This window comes from Brassica napus, chromosome A8 (genome assembly GCF_020379485.1).
Source record: "Brassica napus cultivar Da-Ae chromosome A8, Da-Ae, whole genome shotgun sequence".
In the NCBI taxonomy this organism is placed as follows: Eukaryota; Viridiplantae; Streptophyta; class Magnoliopsida; order Brassicales; family Brassicaceae; genus Brassica; species Brassica napus.
The window spans coordinates 13,813,994-13,839,725 of record NC_063441.1 but is presented as its reverse complement, the minus strand read 5'-3'; the positions used below and the strand labels follow the sequence as shown (position 1 = coordinate 13,839,725).

Here is a 25,732-nt window from a genome sequence, read left to right as displayed (position 1 = left end):
AAAAGGACATGAGACTTTCATTCAAAACCTGGGTTCGGACTATTCATCGGTAGTATCCTCATATGGAGATTTGTTGGGTTTTGGTCAAGATACCACCGACCAATTAAAAAACATTTGTTATCTGTAAACCATTATACTAAAGTAAGAATTTGATGCTCTAGCAAGCCTAGCCTTGCCATGTGAAAAGCTTAAATACACGCTCAACATGAATGTGATTCGTTTCGCATCAGATTCTTCCATGTTCACCATCCTTACCGTTGTTTTCCCTAACCCTCTTGTTAAAATCTCATCCATGAAGCTTGATGTAAATAAAAAAGAAGCTTTCTGTCTTTAATTCCACTGGGAATATCGTAGCAATTTGCAGTGACAGTGACGACATCATTATACGACACTGCTAAATAACGTAAGAAATAAGGAACCAGCAACAAGCTAACAAAAGTCTAAATGTAGATTGGAAAAGGATTGGATAATATTTCCACACAAGTTATGTTGCTGTTCACACATATAATTATCTTGCAAGATAGAGATAGATAGAGTGGGTGTACATAATTATTTGATTATTTGTTGCTAAATTCTTTTTAGGCCAAGTCTACAGAAAGCAATAAAATATTAGGAAGCATAATAATTGTTTATTTGGAATAAATATATCACATTAAACGACTAATAAAAGGAAAAAAAATTGGACAAAATTTGGAGATACAGTACCTGCTTATGAAAACAGATTTTTAATTTTCAAGTTAAATCTTTCAAAATATATATAAATATCAATTATATTAATATTTTGATTAGAAAGCATTTCAAAATTTTGAGGAATCATTTATGTAAAAGTTTTTCAAAATAGCCAAAGAGGAAGATATCAAAATAATATTTTGACAGAGATTTTTCAAACATTTGAAATGTTCTCTGATCAAATATTAATATACTTTTTATTATATTTCAAAAGTCCAATTTCAAAATTCTCCAAAATAATGATATTCTGAATGTTTTAAAACATTTTATACTCGAAAACATGATATATTTTCTCCATGTAATTACAACCACATAAATTATGTTTGAAACAGTTGTGTGGGATTAAATAGCTTCAAGGGAAACTAGAAATTGAACATAAATTTGTGACATTTCTTTAGAGCACTTTTTATCGTGTATTTTCGTAAAATGAAGTTTTCAATAGATAAATATTAGTATTATAATACAACTTCTGATTTTAACTAAAAATAGTTTCTTTTAAATATTTAAATAAATAAGAAAGTGACACATGTATTCTAAAATATCTCAATAGGTTCTTACAAATCCTGTTTTGAATTTTTTTTTTCTTTATCTCTCTCCAATTTTTCCCTTTTTAGTTAATGAATTACAATTAAAAATAGATTTTTATGGAGTTCTTGTAGGGCTGTTCAATATGGTAAAACCGAACTGTACCGAACCGAACCGAACCGAAATAGACAATATGGTTTGGATTTGGTGTATACCATATAAATCGAATGGATATAATTTTATAAAAACCGTAGGATTTGGATATGGTTTGGTATATAACCGATTAAACCGAATAAACCGAATAAACCGAACAAAACCGATTAAAAGTAGAAACATGTAAATATGTATCTATTTTATAACAATACATGAAAATCTATTTGTTTTATAAGTTAAATTTGTGTTAAATTACTATAAACCTTATATAATTTGCAAAACACTTGAACTATAATTAAATAACAATACATCGCAATTCAGACATCTTATTTTCTAAGTCTTTTTTTTTATCTTTTTGCTTTATTTTAGTATTCACTAAATTAATATAAAAATGATAAATTTGATGGAAAATAATTAATGAAAAAATTTCACAACTTTTTTCTTATCTATAAACAAAAAGAGTTTCGTGTTCAATCGAAAAAGCATGACTTTAATGAACACTAAATATGGAAGAGTGGAAAAACTTTTCTTTCATGTTTCTGTTTTGTTTCATATTTTTATTTTCAAAATTTCAATCTCTCATTTTAATTATAGATTTGATGATTTTATTTGATGGTAGAAGCATTTTTACGCTTTTGTTCATTTATTTGAACATGTAATATATTTTTAATAAATGACTGTGTTGACAATATGACTCTAAAATTCATTTTATATGATCTCAAACTAAATAATTATGTTTTTTGGTATAAAACCGAATAAACCGAAAACCGACGGTATATAAACCGAACCGAACCGAAGTAAATATGGATTTAGAATGGTAGTTATATTTTACTAACCAAAATACCGAAAACCGAAAAAAACCGAACCGAAACCGAACCGATATCCGGATTGAACACCCCTAAGTTCTTGCAATTAAAAAAAAAAGAAGGAAGAGAAAAATGAAAAGTTTTAAAAACTCAACCTTTTAAAATCCATGATCAACTATAAATAACACATGTCACTTAACTAACATTTCATATATTATAGAAAAATCAAAACAAAAATCTGAAATTATAATACTATTATTATTATTTTTTTAGATATTTTCATGGTATCAAACGATTGAGGTTGCTCTATCGACAAATGAATTTTCTTTTATATATCAATCCGGCAGCGTTATATGTGGAATTTTTTTTTCTCTAGGACACTTTATGTCTTTTGTATTACTCAATAAGACACTTCCTGCTTGCCACACACATTATGGTTGTGTAAAGTCTTTCATGCCTTCATATTTGACAAAACTACACAAAGACTAACCAGAGAAAACTAACCATGGTTTTTTCTTTTCTCTTCTCAATACTTTCTTTATTTTAAATAAACAAAAGACTTCTTCTCTCTATTATTTCGAATCTCAAAATCATTTTTCCAAATCCATGAATTTTAATCTCACTGATTTCTCTTTCACCTCTAGTTTCATTTCATTTCAAAACCAACCATGATGCCTCACCAGATGATGTATGCGCCTCCTTACTCTTCTTATCAACACTATAATTATTTGTATCATCATCACCAATCTCGTGGTGGCAAACATAAAACGCTGAGAACGTTGAGAACTGGATCGATTATTTTGCTTAAGTGGATGGATGATAGTTACTTTAATTGTTTGTTTTCTTTCGTTGGAGAAGTAAGTACGTGCTTCACTCTTATTTTTCCTCTTTTCAAAAAAAAAAATTGTGTGTTTCCTTGTTTATGTACAAAGTCTTGTTATTATATGGATTAGATTTATTTTGTTCCTTGATGGTTTTGTTCATTGTTTGGCTGCTGTAATCACTTTTGAGTTTTGAAACAAAGTGTGTAAAATAACTTAATTTATTGAGAAAATAATTTGAATGTTATATGGACAAAAAATCAAAATGGAAAAACACAAAAAAACACATTCAAGTTGTTCGACGAAATGCTCTATAAAAATATGCATGTCCATAAAACGGTGTCCACACAATCCTATATGATATATAGAAATATGTATATCCACAAAATAGTGTCTACAAAACCTCGTTCACAAGAACTCGTTCACATGGACATCAAAATTTATTATAAATTTACAAAAAAATATATATATTATGGATATCAAAATGTAGAAGAGGAAAAGTTGTAACTTATTTTATACATTAATATAGATTTTATACATTATAATTTGTAATAATGACCAAAAAAAATATGTTGGGAATGTACATAAACACTACACGGTATGCATAAAGCACTTGTTCACAAATACTAAGAAATTATGTAAGATGATTAGGAATATAAGAACTTGTCCAAGAAAACACATCCATGAAACTTAGTTTATGAAACTTCATCCACGAAAATTTTAAAGAGATTTTCTACATTTTTTTATCCATCCATGTCCACATCTTTTTATGTTCACGTATTTTTTTTATATGTTCACAATTTTGCATTCATACTTCTTATGTCCATACATTTTTTTTATATAATTGTTGAAATATATAAAATATATATATGAAAATGGATGTTAAAATATAGAGAAAAACAAATTATAATTTATTGTAATAATTATACTTTCTTCAAATGTCTTAAACTCTGAGAAAAAAACAAATAAAAACATAAGAACTTTGCAAAAAAACAAAGAAAAAGTTGAGAAGAAAGTATTCCTCAGAAACCAAACTTAATAACTCCTACGAAACGCAGGGCTGTACGGTCGCTTTCTAGTTGGCGAGAAATAATAAAAAAAACACTGACTCAACCTTGGTCTCAGGTAAAAAAGCGAGAGGCACAATGGTCCGAAACCATCTCAGAATCAAGACAAAGTGTCCCTCTAGCAAGTTGTGTCTGAGTATGTCAAAAAAGATAAAAAAGTGTCCCAAAACCGTTATCGACTCTTATATATGTCATATTTGCTAAAATCGTTTTGAAGTAAAAAACTAAGGGTCTGACTGGTTCAAACGCAGCGGTTGCGGTTGCGAGAGTTTGCGGATGCGGGTGGCTGCGGTATCTTGGGGTTTTAAGAGATTTGTACGACTGGTTCTGCGGTTAGAAATTGGTGCGTTTGCAGGATACTTATGACTGGTTAACTATCAATTGTATAAGCGATTAAATAATAAATTAACAATATTTATATTTTATATAATTATAAAAATATCAAAAATTATAATATTATAATAAATATAAAAATTACATTTAGAAAATTATGGTTTTAAATTTTTAAAAATTATAGAAAATATTTTTATTTTAAAAATTTATAATATTAATTTAATAGATATATTTTAGTATTTTTATAATTCCAATTGAAAATTTTTATTGATTATTTTTATTTTTGTATTTATATTGTTTTAAAGAAAAAAAATATTCTCCCGCAACTGCAAATGCTAGCTGGAACCAGTTTTTGAATTTTTGAAGTTTAGAGCGGTTTGAGTGGTTGTTGCAAATCGCCAACAACTGCTACCAACTGCAAAAGTTGCGTGTGCGGGTGGTAGCGGAGAAACCAATCGTACCCTAAATACACATAAACCATAAAAATAGCACAACCACACGAGCTGTGAAACAAAGATAAAAGCTTATTTCAGAATAATTGTAATCGAGATGGCATGAGAAGATCACCCACACGCAAAAATAAAGGAAGAGATAAGAATAGGGTCTCAGTCTCACAGTCTCAATTACATCTATATACACAGACGACAAAAACTTACCCTATCAAATAAGAACGGCGTCGTCTTGGATCAGTAACATTGATCCTCCAATGGAAGTCAGTTGAACCTCTACGCCTCGATCTCCTCCTCTCCCAGTTAAGTTCTGTCCTCCTCTTCTTGGTCAGCCTACAAAACCTTTGCAAATCTTCGTCCATAGCATCGTGCACTTTCCACCATCTAGCGTGAGCCGCGTCGCTAGCGTACACATGCTGCTCCACGTCGAAGTTGCAGTCGTAGTCTCTATAGCAAAGCCATGGTTTCCATCCCAAGTAGTGGACCGCGTAGAGCTGAGGCGGCTCAGCAGCGAAGAGGCTGTTCTTGATGTTTCTTTCGTTGGTTGTGTTCGACCAGAAGTTCTTTAGAAAGTTTACTCGGCGAGGTAATCGGTGCCACCACACGAATATCTCGTTTAGATACCTGAAAGTACATATGTACATTAGCATTACTGTTGTTATGGTTTAATGTATTGTTAGTAGTAGGCCTGGGGAAACTTGACGAGAACTGAAAACCAATACAGAATAGAACAGAAAAACCAAAACCAAACCGATGTTCATATATATACAAATGATTCCGATCTCTAGATTTGAAAAACATGAACCGAAATGAGAACCGAACACGGCTAAATTAACAGAAAAATATGAATTACAAGAAAAGTTTTTTTATCTGAAATACTTAATTAAGATTATCGGACTACCCAATTTCGATCTAACAATCCAAATTACCCAAAATTTAACCTAAAACTCTATTATATGACTTTTATCCGAATTATCCAAATTACTTGAAAAATCTGAACCCAATTAACACTAAATTGGACCTGGACTTTTTCGGATATTAGCCGACCAAACCGAACCAATTTTTTTTAAAATACTTGAATGGTTCCAAAATCTCCAAAACCAAAAACTAAACCGGAATCAAAATGAAAACTGAATGCTCATGCCCATGCCTATGCCTGATTAATTAGTAGTGTTGTACACTTAACCATAACATTGAATTGATGTGAGTTAACCGGACCAGTTTGGTTGATGCTCTCATTGATGCTGTTAAGCACTATATTATTAATGAACTATACTAAATGACTGACATAAAAACATTTTTTTGGTCAAGACACATAAAAACATTAAACTACTCAATGTATTGTTAAAAAAATGCAAAGTGCGTACCCTTGATCTCCGCCGTTGTATGAAACGATGTCGTTTCGTAGACTCATGATCGTACTAAACGTACAATTAGAAGGCTCAATGACCATTACACCGGAGTTAAATATCCAGACATCATTCCCGGTGGCCGACATCTGAGGGAAATGGAAGAGAAGGTCAAGGTTAAGCAGGACGATGATGTCAGCATCAATGAAGACCACTTTGTCGTAATCCGTCAACTGCCACAGTCGAAACTTGCTGTAATTGTACTCATTGTATGAATCTTTTTCGGCAAGTGGGTTTCTGATTCGTAGGATTCGACGGAGCTTCCATCCTGCGGCTGCGAGAGCTCGGAGTTTGGTAATGGAGATGGAGTCGTCGTGGAGAAGGATAAGATCGCGTTTTGTGTTTGTCTTAAGGAGGCTTTGAGCCAAAGTTATGGCGCCACAGACGTAAGATTCGGAAGAGTGGAGGACGGTTGCGTAGGCCTCACGTTTTGGTCGTCTTGTCTCTGCTTTTATCTTTGTTAGATCATACACTTTGTCTATACCTGTTTTTTTGTATTTGTAATCCAAGAAAATTACATTATACGCTTTGTTTAATAAGATTAACTTTATAGATTAAAAGGCTTATATTAATCTAATTGATATAATACTGAATTAATAAAAATAAGCTATTTTATCAGATGTATAGTAAATTTTTGTTATCTTTTATACAGTTAAACATATTATTGAATTTTGACTAAACTGCACACATGACATAAACTTAAAACATATTAATCATGCCATTTTAGAATCTCTTTTAGGAAGCAAGGTAGCTTGAAAAACAATCAATATATGGTGGTTAGCAAAAAGACACACCTAAATCACAACCACTAAGGCACTAACATACCTAATTAACACACAAAAATCAACTAAGCAAAGTATCCAAACATGTCGATTTGTTTTATTTGCCACGACATAGTTAGTACGTACCTTTCACATCAATTTCACGTAATCAAGTTTTTTTAAGTTGCAATGTCTCATTTGAGACCTTTCTTTCTCAGGTTCAGTTCGAATAATCATCTGTTTGGCTAGTTCAACTTTTAATCAAATTAAAAACAAAAGTTAAAAGTAATTTGCTAATACTAAAAAAGATTGGTTTCATCTTAAGTGAATTTTATTATGGGAATTAGGTTTTGTTTTGTGTGGTTTGTATACTTTAGTTCCTTTACTTAAATTAGAATTATTGAACAAAAAAAAAATGTGATTGTTATGCAAGTAATATTACCTTGTGGTGCCCACAAAGGAAGAGCAAGATTGCAAGATCCGATGGGCAAACTAACCTTCTGCTGTAACCTAACCACCTCTGGCCGATACAACCACCAATTTCCCTCCCTCTTCTCCAAATCATCACACCGGAAAATCTCAATCATCGGTTGACATTTGCTCCAAAACAACATTTTGCTCTTCCATGTCCAATCCGTCTTCCCTTTCTTGGCCACCAAGTTAGCCGCGACAAGGTTGACTTGCAACCTTAAAGCCTCTCTTCTCCACCCTTCTTCAGGGTACTTACAAGGCAGCTTCACTACTATCAAATCAAACTTCTCTAATCTTTCCAAATCAGGCATTGGTATCTCAGGACATGTGGGAACCTCGTGATCTTCCTCTTCGTCTATCCATTCAGGGAACAAGTCATGCCATGTGAAAAGCTTAGACACACGGTCAAAATGTATGTGATTAGTTTCTCCATAACGTTTCCATTGGGTAAGATCGGCTTCTTCCATGTTTACCATCCCTATCTTTGTTTTCCCTAACCCTCTTGTTAGAATCTCCTCCATGAAGCTTGGTGCCTCAAGCTTAGTCTGGTTACTAGCGATTTGTGAACCTATCTTGTTTATTTGGTTCTCTACATTGAGTTCTTGCATCTTCACTCCTCTCGTTACCTATAACTCCAAAGATTTGATAATAGCAATAGTAAAGAAACATATTAGACCGAGTTAGGTATAGAGTTTACCCGTTCATCAAAATAAAACAAACACACCTCACCTTACCTTGGGAGTGCAATGACGAAAGGAGCATCCAACAAAGGAAGCTGCGCTGCGGAAGTAGACTGACGAAGAAGGGCTAAGAGAAAATGCAGTGTAGAGAAGAAAAGAGAGAGCGAACAAGATTAAGTTGAAGCGTATCAATGTGGATTTGGATGGAGCTATCTTCATTACCATCATCATCGTCCTCCCGTTTCTCAATAAAAAACACTCCTCTCTCATCTTTTATACTAATCAGATGTCCAAGGGGATATTTGTGTATATAGGATGGTAATTTTCTATATATATACGGTCCGCGTAAGGTAGTTAGGGAAGTAGTGTTAAAAAGTAGTTAGGGGAGATAAAAATAATAGAAATAAACATGATTAGTAAACTACATATGTAGAGGACCAGAGGTTGAGTTTTAAAGTAAGATAATATAATATACCAAAAACATCTAGAAGGGTTTCATTGGACGTGTCAAATTAAGGATTTTCTTTACTTAAAAACAAGCCTGATGGATTTATTGGAATATGAACAAAGATGTCGCCAACGATTATGGGTGGTTGGGCTACGAATAATGAAATGACTGTGCAAAAATGTACGCCTTACGTTACGTATTTGTTCTCAGTTGCACATATGGGACCAAGTATATTATAATGAAAAACAACTCTCTTCTGTATCGTCTCATGTGCAATGGGAAATGGGAAATTTGAGTTCTGTTACGATACTACGTTCGAGAGCGGGTAAACTGTCTGATAGAGACAATCCAACAATCTTTTTATAAGATCTAAATTTCCACAACTTGATGATCTTAAAAAGAAAACAATGGTGACATATGTGTACAACGACAAAAAAAAAAACAGTTTCAATTATTTTTTGTCGGTAAACTGTATACCAACTATACAACTTTGAGAATTATTAGTACAAAATATCATAATAATTCGATGTAAGGATTCCGTGGGTGAAAAATTTCAGGAGATGCTTAATGTAACAATATAATTCACTTATTAAACGTAACCATTCCCAGACATAGGTAGGCCTACCTTACTATGTGTAATATTTTGAAATATAATCAAGAAACTATCTATAGGAAATTATGTTCATATGCCATCGAAAAAAACAAATTAATTTAATTTACTAATAATTTGATTTGGAATGTAAAATGGACGACGTCAACATCCAGAATCGACGTGGTCTAAAGGCCTAAAGCGTAGAGTTAAATATACTTGAACCCAAAAGCAAGTGACAAGTATGCATGGACATTCCATATGTGATTATATTCGTATAATATATAATTAGTGTAAGAAATGATATTATATCATCATTTTTAAGCTGAGATGTCAATGGGATTTAGCGATCAAAAAAGAAAGAAAGAAGAAAGAAAATTGAGATGGTAGCTTTTTATCGTATGTCAACCAAATTAATCAAGAATTAGACTAAAGTCACTAAACGATCATATAAATTAGGTGTTCCAACCTAGCACGGTTTAGATTTGGGTGGTTTAAGCTTGTGAAAATGGATTACAGCTTCATAGCCTTAAACCAACATACCATTTATAATATATGGATAGAGCATAGAACTTGCTTGAAAAGAAAAGGAGGGTGCAGAGGAATAAAGCAACAAGAGACGTGACTTGTTATTGGTTCGCAATATATTAGTGGTGATCGGATTGTGAGTGGAGTGGGAATGATGTGGAACTGGAGATGATTCATCGACGTATTTAACTTAAGAGTATATATGGTGTATGTTTAGTGTGAACTGTGAAGGGAGAATGTAGATTTATATTGAGTCATGCAAGAATAGCTTCTTTTTTTTGGCTTTTGTTATTTTGAAACTATATCATAGCTCTTCTGTGCTAAATATTGTTGGTTGGAGGGTTCAAACTCCATATTTATAACTTTACATCATTTTACATGTGAATTTTCAAGAAAATGAAATGCTAGTAACTCACTACAAGAAAACATCGGGATACTGAGGGAAAAAATCGTCGGTATGTCGTCGGAATAACGCTATTCCGACGACATACCGACGAAAAAAGTCCTCGGAAATATCTCCTCGGAAATTCATACTTCCTCGGAATTCCGTCGGAAATTTCCGACGGAATTCCGAGGAAACAAAATTCCGAGGAAACTCCGAGAAACATATGTTCGTCGGATGGTTCCTCGGAATAAACCGATGGAATTCCGATGGTCAAATCCTCGGAAGTTTCGACAAAACATTCCTCGGAATGTTTATCGGAAAATTCCGAGGAACATATGTTCCTCGGAAAATTCCGAGGAACATATTTTCCCTCGGAATTTTCCGAGGGAATGGAGTTCCTCGGAAAATTCCGAGGGACAAAACTCCCTCGGAATTTTCCGAGGATTCCATTCCCTCGGAAAATTCCGAGGGAATTATGTTCCTCGGAATATTCCGAGGGAAGAAAGTTCCTCGGAATTTTCCGAGGAACTACATTCCCTCGGAATTTCGAAAAAATTTATTTTTTTAAAAAAAATTTAAATTTTTTAAATTTAATTTTTAAATTTAAAATTAAAATTAAAATTGAATAAAACATTAAATAAAACATAGTAGATAATATTCAAAGTTAAATAAAACATTCAGAGTTTTTGGTAAAAAAAAAAAAAACTACGGGTCTTGGATGTTCGGGAACACCTCGTTCGGGTACATCCTCTTCATCATCTCCATCATCTGCTCGTTGAGCCTCTTCTGGGTCTCATAGCCCGCCTGTTGAGCTGCCATCTGGGTCTCCAACGCAGATATCCGATCATCCTTGTCCTTCAGCTGAGCCGTAAGAACTTCCGGATCAACATATGGCGGTGGTGCAGAAGAAGGAGCAGCCGACCGGGAGCGACGACCCAAACCGACCATACGTCCCTTCTTCTTTGGAACCGACTGAAATATAAAAAACCAAATTTAGATAATATAAATTGATGATAAAATAAAAAAACTTACCGATTCAACGATTTCGTTGATTCGAACCCGGGACAAGTTGGTCGAAGCCGTCGAATCGTCATCATCGGTTTGAAGCTGAGACACTTCGTCGTACACCTGAGTTTGGACCAGGTCGACCACGTCCCTCACAAGACCATCATCAATCTGACCGGTCTTCTTGTTGGTATACGCCCTTTTCATTAGGGCGAGATCATCAACCGGCTCGCCCTCATTTTCTTCCGCCTTGAAAAAAAAATAAATTAAACAAACATTAGAAATTTGAAAAAATGCATAAAAAATAAAATTCTGAAACTTAAATAATTAAAGAAAAAGCGGTTGAACTTACCATGCGATCCGCGAGAGTGGCAATAGATTGGGCACCCAAGTTATGCTTGTAGATGCCCTTCCCTTTACGGTCGCTCCTGCGGTTGTTGGAGTTGGTGGAAGAAGTTTCTTTCGTCTCTTCCTTATCCCAATGCTCACACAACTCCTTCCATACCGTGTCGTTCATCGACTTTGGGACCTTTTAATTTAAAAAAAACAAAGTTTAATAATTTAAAAAATAGTTTAATAAATTAAAAATTGTTAATAAATTAAAAACTACCTTGTTTGCTTCCCACTTCTTCTTCCACTCGTACATCTGCTTCCCATAGTTGTCCATAACTTTATGGACAAAATGGTTATAGATAGAGAGCGTATCATCGGAATTCCAGTTGAATTCTTGCTGAAATAGTTTAAAAATAGTTTTTAAGCACAAAAATATAAATAGTTTAAAATCCCCCAACGGCTCTCCAACGGCTCTCTAACGTCTATAATATTTCCTCGGAATTCATCGGTTTTTTCCGAGGAATACTAGTTTCCTCGGTATTCCGTCGGAATATTCCGACGAGATGAATTTTCCTCGGAATTCCGTCGGAATATTCCGAGGAAATTCCGAGGAAGCCAAATTTTGTGTTTCCTCGGAATTGCCTCGGAAATTCCTCGGTATATTCCGAGGAATTCATTTTCCGTCGGAACGTCCGTCAGAATACCGCTGTTTTCTTGTAGTGACTGTATAGATTGATAAAATATTTTGAGTTTTTAAAAGACTTTTATTTAGTACATTGAGTTGAGAAGACTGGTAAGCAAATAGATTGATGATTAACAGTTACAATGCAAATCGGTGGTCCTCACAAGCACGACTGCTCCGTGGAGACATTTTATGGCCTGATGATTATGTACAATATGTAACAAATCGTAACATCACATGTCTTCACACCATCAACAATATTATTCAACTATAATTTATAATGAAAGTCCTAGACAAGACCAGTAGGAATAACGATGGGCATATCCAACGAACTCACTCCACTCGACCCTTCCATGGATCTCGACTCCAACCTTATCCATGGCGATCATGGCACACCAAATCTTCTCTTCGCTGTCTTCCCACAGCAACGCAAGTTTCCCGTTGCATTCCACCACATGGTGCCGCCCCACATCACAACGCAAACCTTTAACCCTTTTCCATATCTTCTCTTTCGAGTCATACCACATTAACCCAAACTCATGGTAAAAAACATAGATCAAACTGTTTACCACACACGCTTTACTTATCTTCATTGTATATTCATGCGATATCTCAAGATTCTCACATGTACCATCCTTTGTGTCGTAGATTGTGTGATAACCTGCAAGAAAACTCATACCATAAACCATTCCATCTAGGGCCACGGCTTCACGAAATTGATTCCACTTATATCCTTTCCCGTATGTGATTTCCCCATGAGGACCTAATGGCCCAACTTCCCAAGTTTGAGTATTTGGGTCAAAAACCTCAACCTGGTTGATCTCGTCTTCGTCTTCGTTGAATTTGAACTGGCACCCTCCCATTACGTATATTTTCCCATCCACTACTGCCACGCCTGCTCTCTTTCAGGCCACCTTCATGCTAGGACCCGTACTCAACTTGCCAGACCGGGAATCAAAGATTACTAAGCCGGATGAACACTCTGCATCGCAATCCGATCCACCAACGAAATAGATCTTAGAACCAACGGAACAGTGGGACAATCCATATTTTGAGTTGTTGAAATATCAACCGACTTCCAAGGACTTGTTTTCTTCTCTTTTAAGTTGAAAGTGACCCAATGTAACTTCGTCCAGCCAGGACGAGGAAATTCAGTATAGAATACACACAAGAGGGGATAATCTTTTATGGCCGCCAGTAAGGACCGCATCTGCGCAAGCTCACCAGAAAGCACAAGAGATTGGAAGTTTTTGCAAAAACAAGCGAGTGTCTGGTCGTAGCTTGTTGGGACGCGAGCTAAGCAGTTCAAAACAAGGTCCTCTGGTAGTGACGACAAAGAAACACAAGCCAGGGTCGGGACGCGAGCTAAGCAGTTCAAAACATAAGATGAAGAAACACAAGACATGGCCAGATCATTGCTTGTCGGGACATGAGCTAAGCAGTTCAAAACAACATTGTTTGGTAGGGACGGCAAAGAATATTAGTTTCTATAAATTATATTTATAGCTCGTAAGAGTAGTTTTAGTAACGACCACATCATGGACAACGACGCTCGATGATTTTCTTCTTGCGGTGGCACTTTGGCGTTTGAGTCGCCTGCGGTGGATATCAGCTATGCAGTACGGTTGGGAGAAGAGATTTTTTCTTAAAAAAGGGTAAAGGGAACCCTAATTTATTATAGCTATGATCTGAACTAAAAATTGAGAGGTAAAATAGAAAATAAGATGAGTTGACCAGATATTATGAGATGTCCGAATCAGGTGATGAAGGCCGGGGGGGGGGGGGGGGGGGGGGGGCAGTAAGGACCGCATCTGCGCAAGCTCACCAGAAAGCACAAGAGATTGGAAGTTTTTGCAAAAACAAGCGAGTGTCTGGTCGTAGCTTGTTGGGACGCGAGCTAAGCAGTTCAAAACAAGGTCCTCTGGTAGTGACGACAAAGAAACACAAGCCAGGGTCGGGACGCGAGCTAAGCAGTTCAAAACATAAGATGAAGAAACACAAGCCATGGCCAGATCATTGCTTGTCGGGACACGAGCTAAGCAGTTCAAAACAACATTGTTTGGTAGTGACGGCAAAGAATATTAGTTTCTATAAATTATATTTATAGCTCGTAAGAGTAGTTTTAGTAACGACCACATCATGGACAACGACGCTCGATGATTTTCTTCTTGCGGTGGCACTTTGGCGTTTGAGTCGCCTGCGGTGGATATCAGCTATGCAGTACGGTTGGGAGAAGAGATTTTTTCTTAAAAAAGGGTAAAGGGAACCCTAATTTATTATAGCTATGATCTGAACTAAAAATTGAGAGGTAAAATAGAAAATAAGATGAGTTGACCAGATATTATGAGATGTCCGAATCAGGTGATGAAGGCCGGGGGGGGGGGGGGGGGGGGCAGTAAGGACCGCATCTGCGCAAGCTCACCAGAAAGCACAAGAGATTGGAAGTTTTTGCAAAAACAAGCGAGTGTCTGGTCGTAGCTTGTTGGGACGCGAGCTAAGCAGTTCAAAACAAGGTCCTCTGGTAGTGACGACAAAGAAACACAAGCCAGGGTCGGGACGCGAGCTAAGCAGTTCAAAACATAAGATGAAGAAACACAAGCCATGGCCAGATCATTGCTTGTCGGGACACGAGCTAAGCAGTTCAAAACAACATTGTTTGGTAGTGACGGCAAAGAATATTAGTTTCTATAAATTATATTTATAGCTCGTAAGAGTAGTTTTAGTAACGACCACATCATGGACAACGACGCTCGATAATTTTCTTCTTGCGGTGGCACTTTGGCGTTTGAGTCGCCTGCGGTGGATATCAGCTATGCAGTACGGTTGGGAGAAGAGATTTTTTCTTAAAAAAGGGTAAAGGGAACCCTAATTTATTATAGCTATGATCTGAACTAAAAATTGAGAGGTAAAATAGAAAATAAGATGAGTTGACCAGATATTATGAGATGTCCGAATCAGGTAAGGACCGCATCTGCGCAAGCTCACCAGAAAGCACAAGAGATTGGAAGTTTTTGCAAAAACAAGCGAGTGTCTGGTCGTAGCTTGTTGGGACGCGAGCTAAGCAGTTCAAAACAAGGTCCTCTGGTAGTGACGACAAAGAAACACAAGCCAGGGTCGGGACGCGAGCTAAGCAGTTCAAAACATAAGATGAAGAAACACAAGCCATGGCCAGATCATTGCTTGTCGGGACACGAGCTAAGCAGTTCAAAACAACATTGTTTGGTAGTGACGGCAAAGAATATTAGTTTCTATAAATTATATTTATAGCTCGTAAGAGTAGTTTTAGTAACGACCACATCATGGACAACGACGCTCGATGATTTTCTTCTTGCGGTGGCACTTTGGCGTTTGAGTCGCCTGCGGTGGATATCAGCTATGCAGTACGGTTGGGAGAAGAGATTTTTTCTTAAAAAAGGGTAAAGGGAACCCTAATTTATTATAGCTATGATCTGAACTAAAAATTGAGAGGTAAAATAGAAAATAAGATGAGTTGACCAGATATTATGAGATGTCCGAATCAGGTAAGGACCGCATCTGCGCAAGCTCACCAGAAAGCACAAGAGATTGGAAGTTTTTGCAAAAACAAGCGAGTGTCTGGTCGTAGCTTGTTGGGACGCGAGCTAAGCAGTTCAAAACAAGGTCCTCTGGTAGTGACGACAAAGAAACACAAGCCAGGGTCGGGACGCGAGCTAAGCAGTTCAAAACATAAGATGAAGAAACACAAGCCATGGCCAGATCATTGCTTGTCGGGACACGAGCTAAGCAGTTCAAAACAACATTGTTTGGTAGTGACGGCAAAGAATATTAGTTTCTATAAATTATATTTATAGCTCGTAAGAGTAGTTTTAGTAACGACCACATCATGGACAACGACGCTCGATGATTTTCTTCTTGCGGTGGCACTTTGGCGTTTGAGTCGCCTGCGGTGGATATCAGCTATGCAGTACGGTTGGGAGAAGAGATTTTTTCTTAAAAAAGGGTAAAGGGAACCCTAATTTATTATAGCTATGATCTGAACTAAAAATTGAGAGGTAAAATAGAAAATAAGATGAGTTGACCAGATATTATGAGATGTCCGAATCAGGTGATGAAGGCCGGGGGGGGGGGGGGCCAGTAAGGACCGCATCTGCGCAAGCTCACCAGAAAGCACAAGAGATTGGAAGTTTTTGCAAAAACAAGCGAGTGTCTGGTCGTAGCTTGTTGGGACGCGAGCTAAGCAGTTCAAAACAAGGTCCTCTGGTAGTGACGACAAAGAAACACAAGCAAGGGTCGGGACGCGAGCTAAGCAGTTCAAAACATAAGATGAAGAAACACAAGCCATGGCCAGATCATTGCTTGTCGGGACACGAGCTAAGCAGTTCAAAACAACATTGTTTGGTAGTGACGGCAAAGAATATTAGTTTCTATAAATTATATTTATAGCTCGTAAGAGTAGTTTTAGTAACGACCACATCATGGACAACGACGCTCGATGATTTTCTTCTTGCGGTGGCACTTTGGCGTTTGAGTCGCCTGCGGTGGATATCAGCTATGCAGTACGGTTGGGAGAAGAGATTTTTTCTTAAAAAAGGGTAAAGGGAACCCTAATTTATTATAGCTATGATCTGAACTAAAAATTGAGAGGTAAAATAGAAAATAAGATGAGTTGACCAGATATTATGAGATGTCCGAATCAGGTGATGAAGGCCGGGGGGGGGGGGGGGGAGGGGAGAGAGAGGAGGGGGGAGCGATGGTAAATTTGAACGCAGCGCTGAACTCTTAGGGTTTTGGAGACAATGGCTTTAGCATACTAGCAAGGATAAACGAACCTTTATATATTAGGCTAGATTATTGCTTTGGCCCATGTAAAATACAAACCTACGATCACAAAAGCGAAATTAAAACAATGAGTAATCCCTTATGTATTGTTTGAAAAATATTACAACATTTGAATTAAAATGGTTCTTACAATATTTATAAAAATAGGTTATTGCATCTAAACATATATTATATTTTTTTATCAAACTAATTATAGATGTGATAACAATTTATGTATCTTCTACCTTTTTCTGATTTTATACTATTAAAATAAATTATATAATAAATTTGAACGCAGCGCTGAACTCTTAGGGTTTTGGAGACAATGGCTTTAGCATACTAGCAAGGATAAACGAACCTTTATATATTAGGCTAGATTATTGCTTTGGCCCATGTAAAATACAAACCTACGATCACAAAAGCGAAATTAAAACAATGAGTAATCCCTTATGTATTGTTTGAAAAATATTACAACATTTGAATTAAAATGATTCTTACAATATTTATTAAAATAGGTTATTGCATCTAAACATATATTATATTTTTTTATCAAACTAATTATAGATGTGATAACAATTTATGTATCTTCTACCTTTTTCTGATTTTATACTATTAAAATAAATCATATAATAACATTAAACATATAATAAAATTTAGATTTTTTTCATATATGTTGCATTTCGAATTTAAAAAAAAAAATTTAAAAATGACAATAAATTAATACAACTGTTAAAAGTATCACAATTAGAAAAATTGTGATAATGACAACCTTTTCTATAACAAATTATAAATGATCATAAAACCGTATGCATAAGAATTTATTTAATAGATAATTTAAATTAAAATATATCTGTTTAAATGTCTTTTACATTATATATCATATAAAAATATAAAAATAGATAAACATTCAATTTCGAAATTTTCTTTAAACAAGTATTTAAAAGTTAATATTTTAATTTCAAAATTTGTATTGAATTGTAAAATCTCAAGAAAAGCTGTTTTATTAAATAAAAATACACATTGTGTCTCTCATCTCTATAGTTTATAATATATTAATAACAATTTGAAGGAACACACATTTACATAGTTTCTAATCTTGATTGTTTTCATTCGCTGCATATGTAAAGCAATCTTACGTAACATACCTCGTTCTTTTTGGAATTATAAAATTTGCTTGTAATTTTGGCAGGCAGAATATAAACGGAAGACAGTCCTCCCGTAAAGCAAATCTTGTATTTTCAACTTCCACACCGCACTCTAAACACATGACTTAACAAAAAGCTTATATCACTTAAAATACATGTAGAGATTTCTTCAAACTTCTCCCTATAAAAATAGTCGATCAAATTATACAACATATAAGAGAAACACAAAGCAAACATAATTTTCCATCCATAAGTGGAAAATGGGGAACATTACTAAAAACCAGACCATGTTACTGCTTGTTGTTACACTTTTAATGGTGATTGCGTACCATGAGGGAGAAGCCATACAATGTTCACAGATAACCATGTACTTAGCACCATGTTTGTCTTATGTAAAAGGTGGAGGAAACCCGCCTCCACCGTGTTGCGCCGGGCTTAATAATCTAAAATCTTCTGCACCGGGTAGACCTGATAAACAAGCAGCTTGTCAATGCTTGAAGAATGTAGCTAATGCCATTTCCGGATTCAACGATGACAATGCCAAACAACTCCCTGCCAAATGTGGCGTTAGTGTGGGGGTCCCTTTCTCTAAGAGCGTGGACTGTAACAGGTATATAATAGATTGCAATAGCATCCATATATCACATTACAAAGAAAAAACCCTGAAATCTTTTAGTTCATACAAAAACAATGTGAAGAAATTATTTTTCTAAATATGATAGATGGATGCTGTTGCAAGTTAAGTATTATATATAATACACAAGCCTCGTTCAATAAATAGTCCTCTAATTGGCCTTCTTTATTTGTTTTTGAACAGCATAAACTGAAAAGAAGGAGTACCAAAGGCCATGCAGCTATAATATAAAGTGGACATCCTGAAAGCGCAAAAAGCATTATAGCAAAACTAATTGGATACTTTATACATGTAATCATATAGCTCTTGTCAAAATAAACTGTGGAATTCCTGCATCTACACAATCTTTTCTAGTACTCAGTCTCATAGAAGGGAGCTTTAAAAGTAATCTTATTAAAAAAAAACAGCAATTTTTTCAGCAAACTAATGTCTGCTGGCTTGCTTATCAGATTCAGCCATATCTTTGAGTTTTAAATGTTTTAATTTTAAAACTAGGATTAATTCGCCAAGTTAATTCTCTTGGACTAAAAATAGTATGGTAGTATCTATTTTATTTTATACCCATGTGAACAAAAGGAAGACTGCTTCTATCTATTCTTCCTACCACACAGCCTTCACCACCAGTAAGATGATCCCCGTCTCCAGTTTTTAAACAACAAACAAATAGGAGGGCAAATCTGTCCTTTGCTAATATATTTGGGGTTAATTAGCGAACCCGCAATGTACTTAATTAAGCAAGTTTTGTATTAATTACACAGCCCCCACACATTTAATAGCTTGTCGGTATAATAAAAGCTTACTCGTCTTGCTCTCTCTCGACAGACACCGATTGCCTTTTTCCACCGTAATCTTCTAAGCTTCCTCCGATCAAAAGCAAACGTCTTTCTCAAGATCTTGAATCACCCACTACACAGAGAGAAGGCGGGAGGAGTATGGAGGTATGAGGGCGGTGGGAGATGGCGAGGGGAGGAGGAGAATACAACGGAGGAGGCGGAGCTCTTCTCTCCTACAAAAGAATCACTCTACTCGTTTGCCTTATCAACATCCTCATCGCTCTCTTTGTTCTTCGCTTTCTCTACGCTTCTTCTCTCCACATCTTTCCCAATCACGACAATGGTGCGTTCAAAAAAAAAAGAACACTCTTTTACCTTTGTTTGACGATAAGTTTCTATCTAAAGCTTCTGTCTTTTTTAATGAAGGTGTTAAGTACACAGCAGATGAGATTAGGAGAATGGAGGAATCGGTTCAGATTCGAAGATCTAAAGAACCTGTTGAGCTTGTGAGATTGGTTAGTGGCGTTTAATGAACTCCTATTTTTGGATAGATATGCATTGGTTCTCATGATGTACAAAACCATATAGGTGAAGAAGATGAAACATGACGTGGCCATTGCAGAATCAAGTGTTGAGTTGTCTCCCAATGTAAAAGGCAAACTAATTGATGAGATCTTGGAGCTTTTGAGAAGGGTAGAGGAGAAGTCTAATGTTACCCTGCTCAGAGGTTTGTGTCTTTTGTTAATGTATAGTATAAAGTCGTGACATTTATTTTGAAACTGCCACAAACTTAACTTTTCTGATTAGTTATCAGTTAACGGTTTGTCTTCTTCTTCCCTCGTTGGAATGTGATGGTGTCTCTGTTGAGTAGATTTTGTCTTATTACCTAACAATGTGTCAAGAGCTCAATTTAGTAAAGATATCAAAATACTATTCATGTAGGAGTGGAATATAGCTCAAGATATCAATACTTTATTTGCTTGATCTGTTTCAAAAGCTTATTCACTTCCACTTTACTCATTAAAAGCGACTGTGTGGAAGGGATAAGCTATCAAAACAGATCAAGCATATAAAGCATCGGAAACCAATCAGCATCTTTTTACCTTGTGGTGTTAATAATGCACGGTGGACTTGTTAGGTGTTATAGGCTGCAATAGTTTTCCTTTGGAACATTCCTCATTCAATGTATTGACCCTTAATACACCTTCATTTGGCGCACAGAAGCTGTAGAAACGTGGCGCATTGGTAAGCTGAAGGAAGCTAAAGAGCTAATTCAAGAACAAAATGGAGTAAACTCCACCGTGCTACTGGAGGAAGCAGGTATTACTCATTAAGAGCCAGTTTTAAGTTACCATGACCACAGATTCACTTTATGAAACCATCTGGATACTGGATCATTGTCTAATGTAATTAGATGGGAACTCTCTTGTCCTGTAACTATCATATAGGGATGCTTGTAAGAGCTTTGGAGTTGGAGTGGGATGTGCTGTCGGAAGAGATTGGTTTTTGGTTACCTGCTGAGGTTAACAATGAAGTGCACGATGATAAACCTGAAGGAGAGGAAGAGCCTGGTACTCTTTCTCAAAAAATCTCTAACTTTGCAGTTCGTTTGGATGGATAGAAGTGTGATGAGTTCATGACCAAGAAACTTAAAACTCATGAGTTCATGCATTTTCATTTTCAATTTGCAGAGGAGATATTAGCAGGAAGACCAGTGCCGGCTGTATGTAATGCAGAGCTTCACACAGATTATGGTGGAGCTGCAGTGAGATGGGGACTTACACACCATAAAGAGAGTGCAGCAGATTGTTGCCAAGCTTGCTTAGACCAGGCAAAGCGTGCGAAACCTGGAGAAATGAGATGCAACATCTGGGTTTATTGTCCATCTGAGTTTGGTTGCTATTCTCCAGATATTTACCAGCATAAACACCAGGAATGTTGGCTTAAATACGTAAGAAGTTGCCTCCTTAACTTGCCTCTTTATATAATTTTCAGCTCGTCTAAGTTGGAGTTGGATAATGAAAAATTGTCTCATATAACAATGTCAATGTGAATTGCAGGCAGAGCAGCCAAAAGAGAATTTTAAAGACAGATATTCAGAGTCATACAGAAATAACCACCCAAAAGCGCCAACCATCGTTCCATGGGTTTCAGGTGTTGTTACTCCTTCAGCATAAACACATGTGGACAGGAGGATTGTTTGATGGGACAATAGGGGAGAGATAGTTTTGGTTATTTCAGTTGTGTTACCACCATTATTTCAGATTCTTGAAACTTGAAGTACCGGACCAAGATGCTGACATCTTTGGCCAGTTGTATACGAGAATAGAATGTTTTTTTTTTGGTTTCTTGTTTTGTTTGTTTGTCTTTGAAATACATGGATGGGGCTTTACAACAACACATGATCGAAGTCTAATATGGGATCAGGAATATGTTTTTTGTCCAGCCTTGTTTGATTGTCCAGTGGCTACCTCATAGTGATGTAAACTGTACTTGACTGGATTTATTTCTGATTATTTCTCGTCTTGAAAAATTGATGCATTTGTATGCCATGGTGGAGCTACCAAATCAGCTGTAGCAAGCCACTCAAGAAGCAGATGAAACGAAATCATTCTCTGAACATTCTCGTGAAGAGCTTCGAAATTCTCAAGAAGCAGAGCAAGAAAAAGCTGGAGCAAGTAATATGGAGAGGAAAATATTTGCAGCTCAGAAAGAAACTGAAGCTGAGAGATTGGCATTAGCCGCCATCAAGGCCTTGCAAGAGATCGAATCTGCTTTGAAGGAAATATGACAAACTTAAAACTTAAAAATCACACACCAAAGTAGTTTAGCAACATCCCTAGATGTCTTTTCCCGAAATCTAACACCGTACTAAGAGCCAGAACATTGGAATTTCACATGGTTACAAACAGACTAGGATCCGAATTATATAAACTAATAATGGTCAGTCCCTTGCTTGCTTCATCGCTTGCTGGATAAGCTGAAAGAGCTGACTTTCATGGGAGTTGCAATGACCAGAGGCGCTTCAGGTGAGCCAGAGACTGCAAAGTTGTCGTTCATGAAGCGGCTGTCCACAATAGATTCATTCCGAAGGACTATCTTGTAGCAGTAGCATTTCTTCAGCCCTTCCTGCTCATGGTAGCATTCGTGAGATCCATTCTTCACTTGTTGAAAGTTCCATATCACACTGAATTTTCCAACCGTTGCCACCACATGACGCTCTTGTTTCCCATCCTCCGTGACCTATACATATCGAAATTTACCACCAACGATAAACTTAAAATGAACTAAAAACGGAAACACCAAGCAACTGAGGAACACTATAACCTGTAATTTGAAAACTATGTGACAAACTGAAGAAGCCAAGACAACAAATGTTCTCGTTATGGGAACTATACTTCAACTAAGAAATAAACTTCCTCAACAGTTAGTTTTAGCAGAAACACCTGCATAGTCACACAGCTATGGCAAAGGCATCGAGGAGAAGCATTCCAGCAAAAAGAGACCTACTATTTCAAGTGGCAAAAATCACAGACACCCCTGGTTTTAGGTGTGTAAGTAAAGACTATATGCACTTTACTATGAACTAAACATGCAAATATTGATGCGGTTTATCTATAGCAATAATGTCGGTAAGGGAGCACGAATATAAACATAAACGAGAGTTTTGCGTACCCATGAAAACTGAGCATTGCGGAACTTATTGTTAGAACCAGCTAAATGGGCGTCTAGAGGTCTCAGCTTCAGCAACCTTGGTGCAGCAATCTTATTCCCCATGCGACCCTCAAACCCAGTCTTTGTCTTACCAGCCTTATCAGTGAAAAGTGTACAGATAACAATCAGATACGTATCAGTCGTACCAACAATCCACTTCCCATCGTAAGTAGCGTCCACATGAGTCACAGGCGCACCAAGTCCAGGAAAAGCTGTCTTCGCCTGCCTCATAGTGTTGCTCGAGTAGAGTCTAATCTTCCCATCAAGAGAACCAACAACAATCGAGCCATCACCGGTAGTCGCAAAGCACTGGAAGTTAGTCCCTCTAGAAAACTGATGCCCCTGAGCCCAACTCAACACCGGAGCATTCGCGGTAGCGAGATCCTGAACCATCCCGTACCTGTCACGCATATCCCACCTACAAAGCCTATTGTTATCCAAACCAAGAAAGGTCGACGCAGACGGGTCCAGCTGAGCACCTTTACCATCGTTAGTAATGTCACTCATAGAGATATCAACTCCATCTTTCTCAAACTTCCACTCAGAGATAACCTTCCCTGTCTCAATATCAAGCTGATGGATCCCTTTGTTCTGACTCACGGGACTCATTAGCAACATATTAGTCTCAGCTCTCATGAGAAGAGCCTTCCTCGGGGCAGAGTGAGCCCCACCGTAACCATCCTCAAAGTTAACACAAACAGCTTTCCCTTGAATCCCTTGCCTCATGTTCTTGAACACCTGAATACCAGAACCACCCACTAAAAAACTATTATCCAACGCACCTAGAGCTAAGCTATGTATCCCCTCGCTCGTAGCTTCCTCAAAAGCCTCCGTGAGATCCTGCGTATCTCTCACCGGAGTAGCGGACTGTGGACTATTAAGCAGTAGATCATCAGCGTCTTCCCACATGGAATCATCAGCAGCTTCAGGATTAGCCCAACCGATGAAATCTTTACCAAAGATCTTAGCTTTACTCGCTTCGTTAAACTCAACTCCATGATTGTTCTCAAACAAGCAGTTGTTGTAGCTCCTCACAAAGGCGGCGAAGTCTTCGACGGTGCCGAATCTCAACGCCCAGACTCCTTTAGCGACGAAATCGACTCGGCGTTGGTCTTTGTACGCCTTCAACTGCATCTCGTCGGAGACCTTTTCACGGATCTTGCTCCTCCCGACTTTGAGAACCCACCACTCCTTCTCCGAGTCTCGATTCCTGTCGTCGTCGTCGTCGTCTTGATCCTCGTCGTGTTGTGAGGTCTTGACGAAGGAGTAAGAGGTGAGCTTCTCGGCGGTGACCCATTTGGCTTTGGGGGTGTTTCCGTTGATGTAGCGGAAGAGCTTAGTCGAGGTTTGAGCTTGCTGTTGGGTTGAGGGGTATTTGAGCTTTAAAGCTCGGAGCTTTGATTCGACGTCGTCTAGAGATGATGAAGGAGGGAGACGAGAGGAGGATGGGGCAAACGAATCGTCGTCCCTGGAGTCGACGAACTCGTCTTCTTCTTCTTGTTGTTCTCTTCGTTCTTCGTACTCTTCGTATTCCTCTTCGTCTGATTCACAGATCTCTAGATCTTCGTGACTGTGAGCTGCTCCCATCTCGAGAAGTGGTAAGAGATAGAGAGAGAGAGAGGTGGAGAACGACAATGAGATTCAAGTGAAGGGTGGAGAAGAGAGCGCAAGTTCGAAATTTGAAAATTAGGGTTCTTTAAAGCAGAGGTGTGTGTTCCCTTTACATACTCAGATTGGAGATAACCGGTTACAGCCAGTAAATAAAGTTGAGTAGCGAATCGGCTGTTTCATTAGTTACCGGGGATAGCCTGTTCAAATATATCATTTAGGCACAGTCTGTAACTAATAAATGATCTTATAAATATTTTTTATAAACGATTTGGCTCATTTTGTAATAAATATTGTTAAGAACCCGAAAGCTTCCCTTTACTGACTAAAGCTATGAGTATAAATATCGACCAGATCGAGAAGTATAGTCTATTCGTGTTGTTATATACAAATGGAGATTCTAAATACTCTTTTCCATTTGATTAAACTTCTCACTTAATCTTGATAGATATCCATATGAAGCTATTCGTGTTGTTTCATCTGATGGATATGGTCTTCCCTTACCAAAGTATATAGTCTATTGTGAGTTTTGTAAGTTCCTTTAAGATGTAATCGCTAATTCCCTCTTGTGGCTTTCCAGGCGAGGGAAAACTGTTTTCTTGCAGCATGGTGTTTTAGATTTCTTCAATGGGGGTCATGAGTTTGACAGTCTATCTCTTTGATGACTTATTTTTTTACCTCTCTATCTCATCTGTTCCTTTTATCTTCAGATGAGTATCAAATGGAGTTGTTGGATCTCTTGCTTTTGTTGCTTATGATCAAGGTCAGCGCCAAACCAATATTTATTTTTCAAGTCTCTTTTTGATAACTTCTCCTTCTGTTCCTAAAAGTAGGATGTTTTACAGAATTTTGATGTTCCAATATATAAGATGTTTTCATTTTTCAAG

General features: G+C 36.9%; 5 protein-coding genes across 6 annotated transcripts; 2 read left to right on the top strand and 3 right to left on the bottom strand.

The window, feature by feature from the left end:
• Positions 1 to 253: 253 nt before the first annotated feature.
• LOC106402736 (UDP-glucuronate:xylan alpha-glucuronosyltransferase 2) lies at positions 254 to 8,817 on the bottom strand. Of its 2 annotated transcripts, none has more exons than XM_048738876.1 (5): positions 8,259 to 8,817; positions 7,496 to 8,150; positions 6,251 to 6,776; positions 5,091 to 5,507; positions 254 to 391 (listed from the first exon to the last, which is right to left on the bottom strand). In XM_048738876.1, exons 1-5 carry the CDS (start codon positions 8,472 to 8,474, stop codon positions 382 to 384), a joined length of 1,824 nt encoding a protein of 607 aa, XP_048594833.1. In that variant the 5' UTR covers positions 8,475 to 8,817; the 3' UTR covers positions 254 to 381. The 2 variants fall into 2 exon arrangements, with proteins under 2 accessions (XP_048594833.1, XP_048594834.1); XM_048738877.1 differs by having other exon boundaries at positions 8,254 to 8,509.
• Positions 8,818 to 12,449: 3,632 nt separating this feature from the next.
• On the bottom strand, positions 12,450 to 13,037 carry LOC106403560 (F-box/kelch-repeat protein At2g22030). Its single transcript, XM_013844375.2, has one exon. It carries the CDS (start codon positions 13,035 to 13,037, stop codon positions 12,450 to 12,452), a length of 588 nt encoding a protein of 195 aa, XP_013699829.2.
• A 5,283-nt stretch (positions 13,038 to 18,320) lies between these two features.
• LOC106405335 (non-specific lipid-transfer protein 11-like) lies at positions 18,321 to 19,014 on the top strand. The gene is made up of 2 exons (XM_013845894.3): positions 18,321 to 18,726; positions 18,934 to 19,014. The coding sequence occupies exons 1-2, from the start codon at positions 18,377 to 18,379 to the stop codon at positions 18,941 to 18,943; spliced, it is 360 nt and encodes a 119-aa protein (XP_013701348.1). The 5' UTR covers positions 18,321 to 18,376; the 3' UTR covers positions 18,944 to 19,014.
• Positions 19,015 to 19,523: 509 nt separating this feature from the next.
• Positions 19,524 to 22,060, top strand: LOC106406100. Its single transcript, XM_013846691.3, has 7 exons — positions 19,524 to 19,866; positions 19,950 to 20,038; positions 20,112 to 20,250; positions 20,745 to 20,843; positions 20,972 to 21,094; positions 21,215 to 21,474; positions 21,584 to 22,060. Exons 1-7 carry the CDS (start codon positions 19,707 to 19,709, stop codon positions 21,698 to 21,700), a joined length of 987 nt encoding a protein of 328 aa, XP_013702145.2. The 5' UTR covers positions 19,524 to 19,706; the 3' UTR covers positions 21,701 to 22,060.
• A 238-nt stretch (positions 22,061 to 22,298) lies between these two features.
• Positions 22,299 to 24,923, bottom strand: LOC106406099 (protein CYPRO4-like). The gene is made up of 2 exons (XM_013846689.3): positions 23,199 to 24,923; positions 22,299 to 22,766 (listed from the first exon to the last, which is right to left on the bottom strand). Exons 1-2 carry the CDS (start codon positions 24,822 to 24,824, stop codon positions 22,485 to 22,487), a joined length of 1,908 nt encoding a protein of 635 aa, XP_013702143.2. The 5' UTR covers positions 24,825 to 24,923; the 3' UTR covers positions 22,299 to 22,484.
• Between the last annotated feature and the right edge of the window lie 809 nt (positions 24,924 to 25,732).